The sequence below is a fragment of the Diabrotica undecimpunctata genome, chromosome 1, assembly GCF_040954645.1.
Source record: "Diabrotica undecimpunctata isolate CICGRU chromosome 1, icDiaUnde3, whole genome shotgun sequence".
NCBI classification, from domain to species: Eukaryota; Metazoa; Arthropoda; class Insecta; order Coleoptera; family Chrysomelidae; genus Diabrotica; species Diabrotica undecimpunctata.
Window position 1 is genome coordinate 107,714,272 of NC_092803.1, and position 19,966 is coordinate 107,734,237.

At 31.3% G+C, this 19,966-nt stretch overlaps 1 protein-coding gene across 8 annotated transcripts in view; it reads right to left on the reverse strand.

The window, feature by feature from the left end:
- The window catches only part of Atg17 (autophagy-related 17), a 169,874-nt gene extending 150,436 nt beyond the window's left edge, over window positions 1–19,438 (reverse strand). For 7 of the 8 annotated variants that reach the window (XR_011952134.1, XR_011952132.1, XM_072546177.1 and 4 more), the window contains exons 1-2: window positions 19,163–19,438; window positions 225–345 (exon numbers count right to left, since the gene is read on the reverse strand). Coding sequence is in view for 6 of the 8 variants with exons in the window: in XM_072546177.1 (XP_072402278.1) it covers window positions 225–292 (68 nt within the window). In the remaining 2 variants the exon portion in view is untranslated. Of the gene's footprint in view, window positions 1–224; window positions 346–18,797; window positions 18,818–19,162 lie in introns of those variants that run through there. The other variant, XM_072546146.1, reaches the window with a different exon arrangement.
- Between the last annotated feature and the right edge of the window lie 528 nt (window positions 19,439–19,966).

The window sequence follows — 19,966 nt, forward strand, 5'->3', positions numbered from 1 at the left end:
TGAGGTAGATAAATACAAACTATGAGTAAAGCTTATTTTTGTTTTTTAACGATAATCAAATAATTTGTAAAATTTCTATTTTTTAAACGACTTCCGATATATAGAGAACGAAATGGCAAAGAAGTTCTAAATTTGCCATTACTATAGTTTATTCGTAAATAGTTAATAAAAAACTTGGAGAAAATAGTTTCAAAATAATAATGGTAAAATTGAATAGTACTCACCTTTCTAGAGCTAAGCTCATGTCAAACGTCATCATACGCCCTGAGTCCACATGGAATACGTGCAGCATTTTGAACTGGTTTTGCTTTCAATTTTATGCAAATATAATTTTTCTAGGCATACCTAAAAAGTAGCATTTCATCATCACACATCACTTCATTCAAAAACACAATAAACTTTTTTATAGATAAAAATATGATTTATCTAAACACTACTACACACACGTAATTATTTATCCAACCTTTAACAAACATTCTAAACATATTAAAAAATAATATTCATTAACATCACCTCGAAAATTTGTGTACAATGTTCTGGCAGATAAGGAGATGCTTTATCTAAATACTAATCCACTATTATTTTTATAGAGATTCGAAATTGATTTAAGTGACGTAGGTTAGCTATAGTTGTAGATCATTTTCCAATGAAAGGACTCAAAACTCCCCCAACATAATTCTGTGATATTTTTGAAATTTATTTAACAGTACTTCCAATTCCAAACAATAAGTCAAATTAAAGTAAAATTAAAGTCAAAAATTAAAAAATTAAGAAAGCAATGATTTATAGTTTCATTCAGATTAGCATATACTATAGGAAAAAAGCTAATCTGATTGCAATATGGTTAACATATTTTACATGGACTTTTAAAAATGTATTCATTTTTAGCTAGAAAATATGGCCTGAATATAAATCAAGAAAAAACCAAGTATATGGAAATGAGAGGGGAAATGCAGAAGAAAATAAATGGATCAATCTAAGAACGAACGAGGCAGAGTATAAATCTAAGAAAGTAACAGAATTTGGGTACCTTGGAGTAACAGTTACAAATAGAGGATACGAAGAGAGAAAAATAGATAAGCGGTTGCTAAAAGGCAGCAAAGCAGTATGTAGTTAAATGCACTGTTGAGGGCAAAAAACGTGTCCAGGGCAGCCAAGATTCGAACTTGTGAAACAGTAGTGAGACCAACAATATTATGTGCATGTGAAATTTGGACAATGAATCAAAAAGAAGAAAAAAAGTTATGAGATCTGGGAGATGAAAATTCTGAGAAAAGTTTTTAGTGGGATAAAGAAAGATAATAGAAAATGGCGCAGAAGAACAAACCAGGAGCTAATGGAGATTTATAAGAGACCCAAAATAACGCAGAAAATCAAACCACAGAAAGAAACATCCTAAGAGTCCTGCAAGCAGAATAACAAGAGAAAAAAAGAACAGGGAGACCACGAAGGAAGTGGTTTGATGCAGTCCGGACCGACAGAAGAAATGGGAACAAGAGACTGGCAAGTAAAGGCCCTTATAAAGTGGAAAAAACTAGTTAAGACTATCGAAGCCAAGGGCCTCTAGATCCTGTAGTGCTGATATATATTTATTTTTAGAAATAAGATTTCTGAAATCCTATTTGAGGATATAAAGTATTTTTTAATCCAGATTCATACACATGTTACTACCTTATAGTTTTAAGTCATTAAGACTACGTTTAGTTCGTATCTACTTATAAATATGGTCACCAATACATATTTTCTCCATCACATGTGTTCAATGTTATATTTGAACTAGTATTTTATTATTTCCATCTCGAATGCATCTAACCTAATACAAGGCTTTACTCAGGCTAGATGTATTTAGAAACACTACCAGAAATTACTAGCGAGGAATTTTAAAATGCCTTAAAACAGATGAAAAACGAGAAAATTCCTGGCGACGACGGAATAACAAAAGAGATGATTACAGCTGGACGTTAAACTGCTTTAGAGGCAATTAAAGTCTTAATGAACAAGTGCCTCTTTGGGGTGCTATTCCAACCTCGTGGCAAAATGTGCAGGTACTCTTATTACACAAGGAAGGAGACAAACACAAACTCGACATTTGCAGAGCAATAAGCCTGTTACCACATCCATACAAACAGGTTACCAAAATAATTATCAACAGACTATGAAATAAGTTCGATAGTTACCAGCTGTTGGACAAGCGGGATTTCACAAACGTTATAGTACACCTACAGACAATATGGACACTTATCGAAAAGTGTAACGAATACAATGAACCTCTTCATTTGGCATTTGTGGATTACAATAAGGCATTCGATTCCATAGAACTCATAACGCAAGTATTCATTCCAGATATAGAATACTCCTAAAATACGTATACGACAAAGCAACTATGCAAATTAAACGTAGCAGAAAGTCTAACAAGTAAAATAAGATTAGAAAGAGGATTTAGATAGGGAGACTCTCTCTTGCATTAGAAGATGTGATCAAGAAGTTAAATTGGGAACAACGCTCAATTAAAATCGATGGCAGATTTTTATGTCATCTAAGATTTGCCGATGACATAGTACTCATAAGTAACAATACACAAGAACTACTTAATCTACATGCTAAAGGAGCTTAACGAAGAATCTGCGAAAATCGGTTTAAAAATTAATGGAAATAAAACAAAAGTGATTTCAAATCAAAATATCATAATAGACTATGGAAGTAAGATCGAAGATATCGAAGAGTATATGTCGAATTCCACAGAAAATCGTCCTTTTTTTGATGCCAAAAAACGCTTTTTCAAATTTGAAGGAACACTGCTCAGACCAATTTTTTTTCGTTCCTTACAGCCTAAAAATGAAGAAAAAAAGAATGCCGTCCGCCAGATGGAGGGTACCCATCGCTTTTTAAGCGATTTTTTAAAATTTACTCATCGAAATTTTACCGTATTTTCAAGAAATACCTACTTAAAATAGCTGTGGTACCGCTTCTATAGCAACTATAGGACTATATATATATATATATATATATATATATATATATATATATATATATATATATATATATATATATATATATATATATATATATATGAGCCAACATATGATTGAGTTCCTCAAGAGGTTATGTGGTGATGTGTCAATAAGAAATGAGTCCACATCCCAGTGCTCTCTCCACTACTATTTAGCTCATACCTAGCAGATATGCCGGAAACACAGTCAAGGAAGTTCGGATACGCCGATGACTGGGCCCTCACTACACGATGCAAAATACTAGAAACGTCTGAAGAAGTTCTGACGGCAGACTTATATATTATATATTGGGCAAATATTTTCGCAAGTGGCGACTTCAACCAAATGCATCCAAAACAGAAGTTAGTTGCTTTCACCTGAACAATAAACTTGCTGGAAAGGAACTCAACATACGGTTTGAAAATACCACACTTACCCACAACAAAACACCGAAGTACCTAGGCGTAACACTAGACAGAACGCTATAATTTAAAGAGAATTTAATAAAAACTGCCCAAAAGTTGAGTACAAGAAATAACATTATACAGAAGCTCTGCGGTACCACCTGGGGAGCATCGGTTTCCACTCTCCGCTCTACTGCCTTAGCCCTTGTTTTCTCGACCGCTGAATATTGTGCTCCAGTCTGGCTACACAGTCCACACGTAAAAAAGGTCGACAATCAGCTGCACAGCACTATGAGGATGATAGCTGGTACAATTAAAGCAACTCCCACCCAATGGCTTCCAGTATTCAGAAGTCACATTCCACCTCCACATTTACGACGAGTCGACGCACTTACACGTGAATACAAAAAGATCATGAACAATATAAACCTGCCGATCCACCAAGATACCGAGGATGCACGAAATACCCGTCTCCGTTCTAGAAAACCACCAATGAAAACGGCAAGAATGATACATGAGGAGTTCAACATCACGAATGCATGGTCCCAAGAATGGAACGAATGGCAAAATAACATGCCCTGCATGCCCCTGAAGTGCTGAGAAGGATGGGTCGAGACAAAAAATTGTTGAGAACGATAAAAGTACGCAAGACTGCATACCTTGGACACATACTGAGAAATAATAAATATAGTCTTCTGCAGGTCATCATGCAGGGTAGAGTCGATGGCAAAAAGGGAATAGGTAGAAAGAGGAAGTCATGGCTGCGAAATATTCGAGACTGGACAAACATGAATGTAGACGAATTATTCCACGTTGCAAAAGACAGAGAAGCTTTTAAAAATGTGGTCGCCAACCTCCGTTAATGGGGACGGCATAGGAAGAAGAAGTATTACCAACAAGGCACCAGGTTTTGATCTTCCACGCAAAACATGATCTACTCTAAATAGGATCCGAACCAGACATGGCAGATGTGCATACATGCTACATATTTGGGGAAAGAACCCGTCTCCTCCATATGACTGTGGGGAGAACCAAACCATCGACCACATTATTGAAGAGTGTCCCTCAAGATCCTACAATGGTAGCCCCGAAGACTTCCTGTTTGCAACTTCAGAGTCAATTGATTACATCAATACACTTGATGTTTGTTTGTAACTATTTAAAGTTTGTCAAATACCTATATTACTTGTTCTAAATGTGTTGTAATTGCCATACGATAAAATAAATAATGTAGTGTTAATCGGAAATACTCAAAAGATATTTAAGAGCGTAGGCGCTAAATTTCGGGCCAATGCTTTTTAAATGCATTCATTTTTTTCGAATCCTGAGAAAACTAACAAGTATTTCTGAAAAATTTAAACGCAGAATGAAAGATTACATTATTACCGAGGGCCGAAAGTCCCTGAAAACTTCTATATTATGGTTTATTTTAGTAAGTTACAGTGGTGAAAAAGAAGAGAAAATTTAGTGTGTAAAAATAATTTTTAATTTCAAATATCTCAATCAAAAGAAACTTTTTGTTTATTCTAACGGACTTTTGGCCCTCGGCAATAATATAATCTTTTATTTTGCGTTTAAATTTTTCAAAAATATGTATTAGTTTTCTCAAGATTAGAAAAAAATTAATGCATTTAAAAAGCATCGGCCCGAAATTTTTTCTTGAACAAAAGTTCTTGCACAAAAAGCTTTAAAACATATTAGGACAAAAACAGAGTATCTAGAATGTTCATTTAAATATTTAGTTACTGCTATAAATAAGATGATAACTTTGGATGACGATATGATTGTGAAAAGTAATACTTTTAAGTATATTGAATCGGTATTACATAGTAATGGCGGTATAGATGGAGGTGCATGTAGTAGGAGTTAGAGCGGGATTAATTAAATGGAAGGAAAAATCCAAAAAACCTGCCAAAAGATTAGTTATGATATACGGAACGAATGTTGGGCAATAAAAAGGAAAGAAAAACATGTAGAGATAATAAAAATGCTGAAGATGGATGAATGATTTGACAAAAAAGGATAACATTAAAAATGGATAATCATCATAGCCTTGCACTGCCATGGGATTATTGCTCACGTATGGGGATGTAATTATCCTTTTTTAGAGGTGGATTATTGCCCTTTGTTCAATATAATTTATTATGTATTTTCGCGACTGTGGAGATCTGTTTCCATTTTTTTTCGGTCCCTGCATTGAGTTTTCTAATCTATAACCTTCATGGCTCTTACTTCCTCTTCCACGTGTTCTATCCATCTTTTTTTCGATCTTTCTCTTCTTCTAGACCATAGTGGAGTCCAATCGGTTATTCCTCGCAGCATATCTTAATGTGATCTTAATATGTGTCCGGTCCATTCTAAATGGAGTGATTTTATATACCTGACTATGTTTTCTCCCTTCAGTTCGTTTTCTATTTCCACGTTCGTTTTAAGTATTGTCTCACCTTCTCTTATAACATTGGGGCCTAATATTATTCTCATCTCTTTTTTATTTATCTTTGTTGTTTTCACAGCATACATACATAACAACTGGTCTAATTAAGGTTCTGTATAAATTAATTTTTGTGTTTTTGTTTAATTTTTTCCTTCTCGGTAAATTTCTGTTGATGCCGTACGACTGATTTCCCTTTAAAATTCTCTCTTCCAATCTGGCCCTCCAATTATTTCCAATGTTCTTCATATACTTTATTTTATTTTCATTGATCTCCAAACCTATTCTTTTTGCTTCCTTTTCGAATTTTTCGAATGCTTTTATTAGCGCAATCTTTCTGTTTGCCATGAAGGTCAGATCATCTGCGTAGACTATTATTTTTAATTGATTGGTAATAATATTTTTATTATCCAGATTGTTTCTTCTAGGATTAGGTTGAAAATTGTCGGGGAAATAGCATCTCCTTGCTTTACTCCTTTGTTTATTTTAATTTCTCCGGAAATTATTACGTTGAATCTAACTTTTGGTGTTGTTTTTAAACGTTACTGTCAACATCTTCCTTAGTTTTGTTGGATCCCCAAGCTCCCTTAATTCTCCTATCATTGTTTAACAGTAATATTGTATCGAAGGCACTTTTGAAGTCTATAAAAACCACGTGTATTCTCGATTATATTCTCTTGCTTTTAGTAGTATTTGCTCTATTCTATGTATGGCGTTTACTGTTGATTTACTTGGTCTAAACCGATTCTAAGATTCTTTCTGCATGTGTTTTAAGTCTAGTGTTTATTATATTCGCTAAGATCTTATAGGCAATGTTTAGAGGAGATCTAGTCCTGTAGTTTTTGCAATCCTCTTGTTTGCACTTTTTTAAGAATCGGCACTATAATTGATCTGTTCCATTCATCTGACATCATATTTTTATTCCATATTTCCTCTATTAGAAGAAATATTTCTCTATGCCATGATGCTCCTCCTTTATTAGCTCTACTACTATTACTATTCGTCCTACCCTGCTGTCTTGTAATTTGGTGAGTTTTTTAAATCTGTTTATGTATTTCATCTGCTGTAGGACTTTCGATTTCGTCGTTGCCGTAAGTTTCTATTACTCCGTCATGTTTATTTAGTGTTTCTTCATTTATGTATAATTCTTTTTTGTAATGTTCCTCTCCTATTCTGCTGATATGGGTTCGAGTTCGATTTCTCCTTTTAGATTCTTTAGTCCTCTATCTTTTTGGTCTATCTTTCTTAATATCTCCTAAATTTTTATTTATGCAATCATTATTATTATCAAAAATGGATATATTAGGCAAAGTTTTAGTGATACCACGAATTATTGATGTCACAGTGGAAGAGCATAGGTTAAAAATGTTAGCGCATGTTCAATGTAGAAATGATAATCAACCAGTAAGAAGAATTGCTAAAGTGCAAGTTTCTGGAAGACCAGAATCAGTATTAGAGGAAGACCAAAGATTACTTGATGGAAGACAATTTGGCAAGACATGTATGTGAGGAGGATTGTAAACATCTAGACTATTCATATGACATCGCCAGGGATAAATCAATCTTACTGAAATAAATAAAGGACAAAAGGAAAAAATTAATTGATCAAAACTCATACAGTAGGTTCCAGGAATCTAAGAAAGATAAATATATAAAATATACATATTCATTTGGAAATACGAATATGTGTATCAATATTAACAGCATCCATGTTTGAAGCAGGGACCATTTTCGTATAAATAAAAAGAAAAAATGGGTTAAGAAAAAGCCTAGTAACAATAAAAGGAGATCGGACACATTAAATGAGAATACACAAATTACTAATTCTAAAAATTCTGAAGGATACCTTTATAATACAGATTTAGTCCAAGATTTTAGCTAAGGTAGGAAAATCAGATAGATTAAGATATAAAATATGGATAAGGATGCATAAACAGATTAAAATGCTATAATTTAGGCTAATTCTGTCACAATAATAAAAAGATATAAAAGTTATTCAACACCAAAAATCTGCAGTAGAAGAAGAAATTACAATTATGAGGAAAATACATAATATAATATACATAATACAATACATAATTAAACCTCTCTCTCTCTATATATATATATATATATATATATATATATATATATATATATATATATATATACAGGGTGCGCCAGATCACTCGTTTTCTTTTGTTGCCGCTAATCCATGAAATATATGTAAAAAAATATTTTTAACAAAGCATGTATATCAAAGACTTCTACTATTTAAAATTATTTTCGATTGTATAGGATCAGTCAGAACAACGGAATGGTCCAATGTTGTGTTTTTTTTTTAATAGAACACCCTTAAACCATTGAATATATTTATTAAAAATATGAAGAGTTTGTAAAAGGTTTTATAGGACTAAAGCCAATAATTTTCGAAATATTTAACCTTTCATTGAGAAAAATATAATATTTAAAGGGTTGTGGATTTAGGTTTCCGTGATAATAAAAATGTAAGTGACGAGTTTTTCTCTTGTGTAATTTTTAAATAATTTAATATCTTTGACATCCAGCCATACAATATACAGTGTGAACACTATATTCGTATTGTATTTTGTGGAAAATATTACAACCTTTCTTATAGTATAAGGTTATACACATAGCTTACTTCGTTTTAGATATATTTAAAAAATAACTATAGATTTTACGTTTTTATAATTTTTTTGACAACAAACTAAATCTATACAAAATTTATAACAAACAAAAATTATAATATGATTTTAGAAACAATATTAAAATATCGAAGATTAAAATAAAAACGTATGCTAGTAAAAATTGATTAAATTTAATAACTCATGATACGAAATAATATTTACAATGCTAATAAATGTAATCAACATGCATAAGTTAATTATTAAATTATTATTTATTATTAAATGAAACACATTTTAAAATCTACCCTAGTAATTTTTTAGCAAATAAATGAATTTATGATGGTTTTCCTTTAATAAATTTATCGTTAGTTACACTTGGTAGAACTTTTCTTGGTGAAAAATTCTTTCAATAATTTAATTTTATCTGACTTTAAAAAGACAACCACTTGATATTCTCAAGTTAAAGTTGACTTCATGTAATTGAATGAACTATCTTAAAATAAAGTCGTCCCAGGAACGCAACTCAGCAATATTGGCAATATCATGTTTGTATTATGAGAAGGACTTCCGAAGTGGAACTTGAAACGTCAATAAACTTATTTTAACCTTCAATTGTGACTTATTCCCATTAAAATAGTAATTAATTGAGCAATAATACTAAGTAAAGAGCAACAACACAAAGAAAACCAAATTTCACTCATTTAAAAATCATTTGAAAATGACTGTCAAAGAAGAAATTTTTGTATGTGGGCGGAAAAAATGTAATTTTTTGAAAAATATTTTATTTTTTGACGAAGCAACAAGACATGCCATCGCAATGGGTTCGTTAACAGATATAATAATTATCATTATTACTCCGATGAAAATTTTCACCTATTTCGAATTACGCCCCAGAACATATATCGTTCAATGTTTGGAGAGGCATTGTTGGATCATAATATGTCATTGGAGCTTACATCTTCGACCGAACGAAAGAATATTACCTTGGGAATTACACGAAACAAGTGGTTTTAACATGACGGAGCACCAACTGTAGAATAGATCCAAGATCTCCAGGACTAGCTCCACTGGGCTATTTTTTTGGGGTTATATGAAAAATATAGTATACAACGACGAACCCACAAGGGATAATATGAAAATTCATATACAAAATAACTTTGCCAGTGTGCCAGGGTCTTGAACATAATTGGCAACATTTTAAATATTTATTAACATAGTTAATAATGAATTTATGAATATGGGTTATCTGTTAGGTAAATATTATTTTGTAGCATGAGTTAAATTCAACTAATTTTAACTAGCATACGTTTTTTTTAATCTTTGATAGTTTGATAGTCTACGATCCCACTGCAGGGTCCCTACATTCATAACGTAGTTAATCAAACTCACTTTGCCAGTTCAAAAGGGGCCGCAAATATTTTTAATTCAATTAATAATAATTAATTTTTGAACAAAAATTTTATTTCGTTCAGTTATTTTTTAAATAAAATACGCTACTCATGATGTATACGCATGTTTTTTATATAAAATTAAAACTTTTTTTCTTAATATGACGATATAAGGTTGTCATCAAAGATAAAGTCAAAAACAACTAGCGCGTCAAGATACTGATTTAAAGTGTCATTTGTGAGTTTTTAAAGTATGCATCGAAAATTTTTTCTCAGGCAAAATGTGAGTTTGATTAACTACGTTATAAACGTAATTATTTTGCAGTGGGATCTTGTACTATGATTTACGTTTATAAAATTAGATTTTTAAAATTTTTGTTTCTTATCAGTATACACAAAATGTATCAAAAAAAATCTGCAAATACATAAAATCTATAGTTATTCCCTAAAAAAAACACCCTCGTAGGGGGGAAGGAGCGAAAAAAATCGATTTATCAAGAATCTATACACAGTAGAAAAAAAATTTTCAAATAAAAAATATAACAGATGAAGGTGAAGATTGCAGCTTTCGTATGCAATTTTTGTATTTTGCCGCAAATAAAGTCAGTTTCTATAAATCCGCCAAATAAATAAACGTTGCGCGATATGTGCCATTTTTTATGATCCTCATGAGATCAACAAAATGTATCAGTTCTATTGACCGGTGGCTGTAGAATGATATAATATGAAATTTCGATTTTGAGTTTTGGTAACAAATATAAGGCATTTGAAATAAGCCTAAAAACGCCGAATTTAAACTTCCACATTACAAACGACCGCACGTCACGGGAAATGGTTCCACGAAGACGGTATTGGGTGGAGTCTGTTACTGAAGTTGTATAGTTTTGAAAAACGTACTTTTAGATCGTTTGTAATGTGAAAGTTTAAATTCAGCATTTTTTGGACATATTTTAAATGCCTCGCATTTGTTGCCAAAACTCAAAACCGAAATTTCATGCTATAGGTTTTGAAGATTAGGCTTTAACAATGGAAATCCATAGTGACTAGTCGATGGAAGTAATACATTTTATTGATCTCACGAGAATCGTAAAAAATGGCAAAAATCACGCAACGTTTATTTATTTTACACCTTTATACAAACTGACTTTATTTGCGACAAAATACAAAAATTGCATACGAAATCTACACTATTTACCTTTAAAAAGCATTTTGATTTTTGACGATAAGACACTCTGAGCAAAAGATACCAAATTTTTACATTCAAGTTGATACAAATTTTATTTAAAATTGATTTCGCGCGCGCAACTAACATTCAAATGCGCTGTTTAAGCGTTGTTTCTGAGAGAATGGTTTAATTTACACAAAAAGTGCATTTTTGGTCAAAATTATCCCAGTTACATTTTTTATATAAAGCCTTGTTTTTCAACGGCGTACAGATTCTTGGTAAATCGATTGATTTTTTTGTTCCGCCCCTAGTAGCGGAGTTTTAGGGGGAAGCCGGGGGTAGGAGTGGTAAATTTTTGCATATTTTTTGGGGTAAAAATTGACATTATCAGCAAAATTCAGCTTGTCCATATGGCTTTTAGAGGTTCAGTGGCATTTTCGTCTCTGACCTCTGAAGTATTACACAAACTCCTCATATTTTTAAAAAATTATTCAAAAATGGTTTAATATACAGGGTGTTCCATTTAAAAATACACAATTTTGGTTAATTCCGTTATTCTGACTGACCCTGTATAATCGAAAATAATTTTAAATTATAGACGTCTTTGATATACAACAGTTTTTTAATAACATTTTTTTATATACTCCATAGTTTAGACTAACCAAACGAAACTAGTGAAAGAATTAATAAATATAATCTATTTCATGTAAACAATGATCAATACAAAAACGACTACTAAGTAATATAATTAATTTTATTAAGAGTACTTATATTATGATAATAGAAAATTTAAATTAAACATTAAACACTAAGAAATATTAGAATTATTTACTTATCCGGTTAAATGCATTTTTATTATTTACTTATATTGCTCATATCACATAAAAAAACTAGTATGTTTGAAATAGCAAGAATCTGATAGATTTAATTATTTGCTATGATTGTAAAGTTAGATCAATACCTGACACAAATTCAGTTTACTAATAAATTAACATTTTTTAAATTATGAGAAAATTTAATATTAACTGTTCCAGGGTCAAAAAAGCTTTTTTATTGATGAATTAGTTTTGATATTTTTGTTGACTTTAAATATACAAGCACATGACTCAATAAAAAGGGCACATTTATACAAAATATTAAGTGAATTTGAAATACCACCCAAACTAATTAGGCTCATCTGAATGACAATTATGGACACAGATACATACAACACAAGATGATAGATTGATTTCAAATGATGCTTCTTCTTCTTGTGCCCTACTTGATTATCATGTGTTGGCTATCAAATAGGCTATACTAATTTTGTTGATTGCAGCTCGGAAATGGGATACAGAGGATCTCAAATAACATAAGGATTAAAACAAGGTGATCTAGTACCAACAATGTTGAGATAAATATCATGAGTAGAACCAAAGCAACAGGCGAGAATAAATGAGAACTCAAATCACATACTAAACAAATAGATCTGTCAATAAACACAAAAAAAGACTAAAATCCTAGTATAAATCCAATCAGAGAGAGCATGACCCTACCTAATAAGTAGCAACTTAGAAAAAAACTATTTAGGAGTCAAAATTACAAAGGACAACATAGAAGACGCTGAGCTTAGCAGAAGAATCATCCTAGCCAATACAGTATACTTCTATGAACTAGATATTTAAATCATGAGATGTACATCATGAGACCATAATCTGATCAATGGTGAGCTATGGATATGTAACTTGGATATTGACTTAAAAATATGTAAACTGCATGGACATCTTTGAAAGAAAGGTACTAAGATGAATACTAGGCCCTATAAATAAAAAACAGGTAGCAAATCAGATACAGTTATGAAATATCATAACATGTATGTAGAACCACCAGTATCCTAGTATCTTGTAAGAATGCAGGGAAAGAGACTTATTGGGAGGCTGAGAAAGAGATGGGAGGATGATGTTGATGAAGATGAAAGTTCACTTGGAGGTTGATTGTGGAGGAGAATGGCTACAGATCATAACAAAGTTGTTAACTAGTGTCATCTATACATCTTCAATGGAACTATATAATCCTTTAACCTTAAAACAGAGAATTTCCATAATCAGTTGCAAGAAGTGTTCTACATAAAAGTACTAAGAGGGCAAGTTCAAAAAATATTGATTAAATTGTGAACAATTGTGATTGTAGTTATACCACTATATTAGATGAACATTAAGGTAATTTCTTGTTAATATTGTATGTTTCTTTTAACCTCAAAACTAAATATAGGCTTGGTGTCAAATATTAACACACATAAAAAAAATACTAGTAGTTGACATAGGTGTCAACTATTACCATTTTATACTGAGACTGGAAAAACATAATATTTTATTATCCTCTCTATCTTAGCAGCAAATACGTATTGTATGCCCAGAGTGACTATGTTATACAGGTAAAAGGCAAAATTTCACGCAAAAGAAAAATAGATCCAGAACCAGACCTAAAGGAAGATCAGGAGAATATTTTAATGAAGTGGATCAATGATGTAGCCAGAGCCAGTTTCCCTATCCAACAACAGCAACTTATGAGCAGTATTCATGTACTAAAAGTTTTATCATTATATTAGAGGTCTTGTTCCAGGTTCTTATGAACTAACTGAGTAAACAGAATCCCTTGAAAGATAACAAGCCACAAAGAACCTGGTTTACTAGATTTTTAAAAAGAAATCCTGAAATATTTTTCCTTAAAAAAAAGGTGAACAAACTGTTTACCAACTACCAACAAATTGATCCAGATGAAAATGAATGCCTAACAGTCCTTATAACAGGTAATGGGTAACAGATCACTGGTAAAGTGGCACCACCAATGGTCATATTTAAATATGAGAGAATTTCAAAAGAACTGGCACTGGTGTTCCTGAAGAACTAGTATTGGGAGGTCAGAAAAGGGATGGATGATACAAGCCTACTTACCTCTTATGAGTTCATTACAAATGTTTTTGGTAAGTGTTTGCCAGAAAGCAAAATCCCTCATTAGTAAGTACTTCTATTCATTTATGGACATTCATTTTTGACAATGCATTTTTATTATTTACTTATATTGCTCATATCACATAAAAAAACTAGTATGTTTGAAATAGCAAGAATCTGATAGATTTAATTATTTGCTATGATTGTAAAGTTAGATCAATACCTGACACAAATTCAGTTTACTAATAAATTAACATTTTTTAAATTATGAGAAAATTTAATATTAACTGTTCCAGGGTCAAAAAAGCTTTTTTATTGATGAATTAGTTTTGATATTTTTGTTGACTTTAAATATACAAGCACATGACTCAATAAAAAGGGCACATTTATACAAAATATTAAGTGAATTTGAAATACCACCCAAACTAATTAGGCTCATCTGAATGACAATTATGGACACAGATACATACAACACAAGATGATAGATTGATTTCAAATGATGCTTCTTCTTCTTGTGCCCTACTTGATTATCATGTGTTGGCTATCAAATAGGCTATACTAATTTTGTTGATTGCAGCTCGGAAATGGGATACAGAGGATCTCAAATAACATAAGGATTAAAACAAGGTGATCTAGTACCAACAATGTTGAGATAAATATCATGAGTAGAACCAAAGCAACAGGCGAGAATAAATGAGAACTCAAATCACATACTAAACAAATAGATCTGTCAATAAACACAAAAAAAGACTAAAATCCTAGTATAAATCCAATCAGAGAGAGCATGACCCTACCTAATAAGTAGCAACTTAGAAAAAAACTATTTAGGAGTCAAAATTACAAAGGACAACATAGAAGACGCTGAGCTTAGCAGAAGAATCATCCTAGCCAATACAGTATACTTCTATGAACTAGATATTTAAATCATGAGATGTACATCATGAGACCATAATCTGATCAATGGTGAGCTATGGATATGTAACTTGGATATTGACTTAAAAATATGTAAACTGCATGGACATCTTTGAAAGAAAGGTACTAAGATGAATACTAGGCCCTATAAATAAAAAACAGGTAGCAAATCAGATACAGTTATGAAATATCATAACATGTATGTAGAACCACCAGTATCCTAGTATCTTGTAAGAATGCAGGGAAAGAGACTTATTGGGAGGCTGAGAAAGAGATGGGAGGATGATGTTGATGAAGATGAAAGTTCACTTGGAGGTTGATTGTGGAGGAGAATGGCTACAGATCATAACAAAGTTGTTAACTAGTGTCATCTATACATCTTCAATGGAACTATATAATCCTTTAACCTTAAAACAGAGAATTTCCATAATCAGTTGCAAGAAGTGTTCTACATAAAAGTACTAAGAGGGCAAGTTCAAAAAATATTGATTAAATTGTGAACAATTGTGATTGTAGTTATACCACTATATTAGATGAACATTAAGGTAATTTCTTGTTAATATTGTATGTTTCTTTTAACCTCAAAACTAAATATAGGCTTGGTGTCAAATATTAACACACATAAAAAAAATACTAGTAGTTGACATAGGTGTCAACTATTACCATTTTATACTGAGACTGGAAAAACATAATATTTTATTATCCTCTCTATCTTAGCAGCAAATACGTATTGTATGCCCAGAGTGACTATGTTATACAGGTAAAAGGCAAAATTTCACGCAAAAGAAAAATAGATCCAGAACCAGACCTAAAGGAAGATCAGGAGAATATTTTAATGAAGTGGATCAATGATGTAGCCAGAGCCAGTTTCCCTATCCAACAACAGCAACTTATGAGCAGTATTCATGTACTAAAAGTTTTATCATTATATTAGAGGTCTTGTTCCAGGTTCTTATGAACTAACTGAGTAAACAGAATCCCTTGAAAGATAACAAGCCACAAAGAACCTGGTTTACTAGATTTTTAAAAAGAAATCCTGAAATATTTTTCCTTAAAAAAAAGGTGAACAAACTGTTTACCAACTACCAACAAATTGATCCAGATGAAAATGAATGCCTAACAGTCCTTATAACAGGTAATGGGTAACAGATCACTGGTAAAGTGGCACCACCAATGGTCATATTTAAATATGAGAGAATTTCAAAAGAACTGGCACTGGTGTTCCTGAAGAACTAGTATTGGGAGGTCAGAAAAGGGATGGATGATACAAGCCTACTTACCTCTTATGAGTTCATTACAAATGTTTTTGGTAAGTGTTTGCCAGAAAGCAAAATCCCTCATTAGTAAGTACTTCTATTCATTTATGGACATTCATTCCATTTAGCATTATACACTAGCAAGTTTTGTACTGAATATTTTATTATATTGGTAGCACTTGATCTGAATATAACAGCACATTTGATTTAGCCAACGGATGTTGCTGTATTTCATTATTTGGAAGGGTCCATTTAGCACAGTGGCAGATTGATATAATAAGACTTTTCCCGTTTTAAAGAAAATTCACTTCTGTCCTCTTTTGAAAAAAGTGCTACAGGAAAGGCTAGTGGCATCAATTTTAAAGAATGGTTTCTGAAAATGTGTCTTAGTTCCCTGAAATGTTGGTGCTATTATGTTTCCCAATGAAAAAATTTACATTTTAAAGAAAGAGCAGGAACTGCAGGAAATGAAAGATGGCAAATACTTTACAGAAAAACATATTGATAAAGAAAAACTAACTCTTTTCAAAACTAGTCTAGAATGGGACAGTGACAATGATGATTTATTTCTCCTTCATTTTTACAAAAATGTTTGCATAAAACACAGTTCAAAGAAGGAATAAACAAGTTGAAAATGAAAAATGATGTGAAAGAACTGGATAATGAAGACAACATCATTGAGACATATTGTGCACATACCAAATGATGAAAACAACCCTAATGTTGAAGATACTTACAGAGGACAAACCTGATAAACCAACAGAAGAATAGAACACAATATACCTATAAGATATTGAACTAGTCTGAGTTACTGAGACTGATATAAAATGTATCAGATGTTTTGAAATGTCACACTACTGCAACTAGGAAAAATTTTCACTACTATTCAAGACACTTCTGCTACTTCAGTAGTACTACACAATCACAAGATCAGTCTTCTACAATGGTAGAACTACCTAGATATTCTACACCAAATGAAATTATATCATCTCCTTTTAAATGAATACTATTTGGACTACCTAGATATTCTACATCAAATGAAATTAGATCAATCTCCTTTTCAATGAATACTATTTTGGCCTGAAGCCAAAGTATCCTCATAAAAAAAAAGAAAAGTGGAAAAAAAAGATAAAGAGTAAGTATAAGGAGATCAAGCTACTTGAAGAAAAAAAGAAAAGAGCAGAAGGTAGACAAAAGAAAAGGTATGAAAAGGACCTTACTAAAAACAGAAACCTAAAGTAATTAGAAAAAAAAAATAAGTTAATAAAAAACAAGAAGAGAAAAGACAATATAAATATGTATGTATAATACAAAAATTTTTTCAATAATTGTAAAGTTATTGGTATGAATTATTGTGATGACAGTAAAACTTCATCTAGAATTAATGATAAAGATGTCAGTGTAACAACATTTCATCTAACCATAAAAAGAATTCCTTAACCTCAGAAACTCATTTCAGAAGAAAGAATAAAATATCAGTTTCCAGATTCATTGGATGTAAATGGTTAAATTTAAATACTTTATATACTGTAATTATATATTATTAATTCTCATTACCTACTTGAGTAATTATTACTAACCCTTGGATGTGTCAACTACTAATTTTTTCATTTTTTTTACTGACATTTGCACTTTTTTTAAATTTAATAAAAAATAATTTAATAATAAATAATAATTTGTTGGTTCAACATTCAGAAAGGATTAGATTAGACATATTATTTAGTGAAGTTCAACATTTTCTGAGGTTAAAAAAAATTTTTTTGATTCTTATAATCTCAACTACTACTAGATTTGGATAATGAACCAACCAATTGAAAGAAGACACATAAGGAACATCAATCTAGAATGAAATGGAATAATGACATTCCAATAGCATAAGAGACAATGTTTGAGAAAAACTGGTAATATGCCTGAATAAGTGAAGAACATTAATGTTTACTTGATATTCCTAAAATATGGATGCAAAAAATGAAGTACGGAATCATCAAAAACTTGAAAATTATAAAGAATTTGGCTTAAAGCAACTTCAAAAAGTCAATAAGGCAGGGAGGTGTGTACAACTACCTAATTACCTTCATAAGAATTCCATGCCATGGCAAAGTTGATAGCAGCAAAATGGTAACTTCTACATTATACATTCACAGAAACCAAGAGAAATATTTGTAAATAGTTAATTATCCAAGAATATTTTCCAGTGTATATAAAATCACCAAGGATTCTTTCAAAATAGAAAACAACATTATGGATGGAACTTACACACTATTGTTCAGTATATAACTCAAAATTCATTACTAATGGGAACACAGTTTGTTACTAAATAAAAACCAATTATGCAAATAACTAAATGTCAAAAATAAACTAATTATTTATATTGAAACCAAAGAGAATAATTCAACATTGATTTAATTAATAAGTGAAACTAAATTGGTATGCACAGTACACAAAAATAATGATGAAAGAATGAATAACAATCTGGTTAACTAATCTCTTATTTTAACTAAAAGATATTACAAAACTCAATAGTTCTAATAAATATAATGCAACTTTTAGCTTGAAAATATTGGCATGCAGTTAAACTTATAATACTATTTTTATGCCAGTATTTTAACAAAAAAAATTAAATAGTAAATATATTCCTTAATTTAGAAGGTTTATGTGTTTGCAATGGTGAAATATGGAAATAAATGTAAATCTTACTAGTTATTTGTTTAGTCACTCAGAATTTTTGTATTACATATCTACAAAACCAATACAAAATTTTTTTAGTTTGCCTAAAATGAACAATATTTAAACTAACTCCTATTGGTGCTGCCATTAGGATTTCAAAAAAAATTTATTCTTAGAAAATTGTATCCCTTCATTAATCAAACCAACAATAGACGAACATTGGCTAAATTAACGTAATGGGGTTATAGCTTATAATGATTATTATGGAAAAATAAGACCTGTTTACAGAAAACAGTATAAACAAAGAAATGCTGTTTTTACTAAAGTTGCGGAAATCTATAACCATTGGAACTATCACTAAATGCGTAAAAACGATATATTAATACGAAACGCACCTAAAAGGTGTTGAACACACCGATCACAAAGAATTTCTAGTTTTTTTCAACCATTGTTATGACAGTTTAATGGCATTTTCACAGCTGATATTGGTAAACACTAATTTGTTCACTTCCATTATTTTCACTCAATATTTCACTGCATCACTTCATTTCGTTTCAATATTACACGGCGTGCTATAATTAGACATTCTATTTGAAAACGTAAATTAACAATCAGCTGACTAGGAAGTGTTATTTTGCAAACTTTAAAACGACGTGCGACATATAATTCATTATCACCAAGGACAGTATACTGTTTAGGGGAAAACTTAGGGACTTTCTTTAATGGACGTGGATACTAGCACTACGGACGTATAATTAAACACACAATGTTTATTTCAGAATCCTGAAAAATAGAAACTATGTTGAGTACTCTTAACAACATGCGAGAAACCGGCTTAAGATTTATGAAATTGCAAAGTTTCTGAGTTTTAAGAGTCCTGAACCACAGAATAATAAACAAACAGAATGCCCACTCTGCTTGAAAAAATAAGTACGCACATCTCGATCGAGCAGACGGAATCAGCCATGTTTTAAACGGAACCAGTTAAAGAATAGATTAAATTAGTTCAAATGTACTAAATTATTAATCTCTAAAAATTTAAATTACAGTTCTGTCGTAATTTGTCACAAATTTCTCAATTCGAGTCTGTTTCCGTTTAAAATATGGCGATCGCGTGCTGACAAACTTCAAAGGCGGCATCTGCGAATAGGCTTTCTGATTGTTATTTATTCTGTGCCTGAACCATGTACTCAAACGAC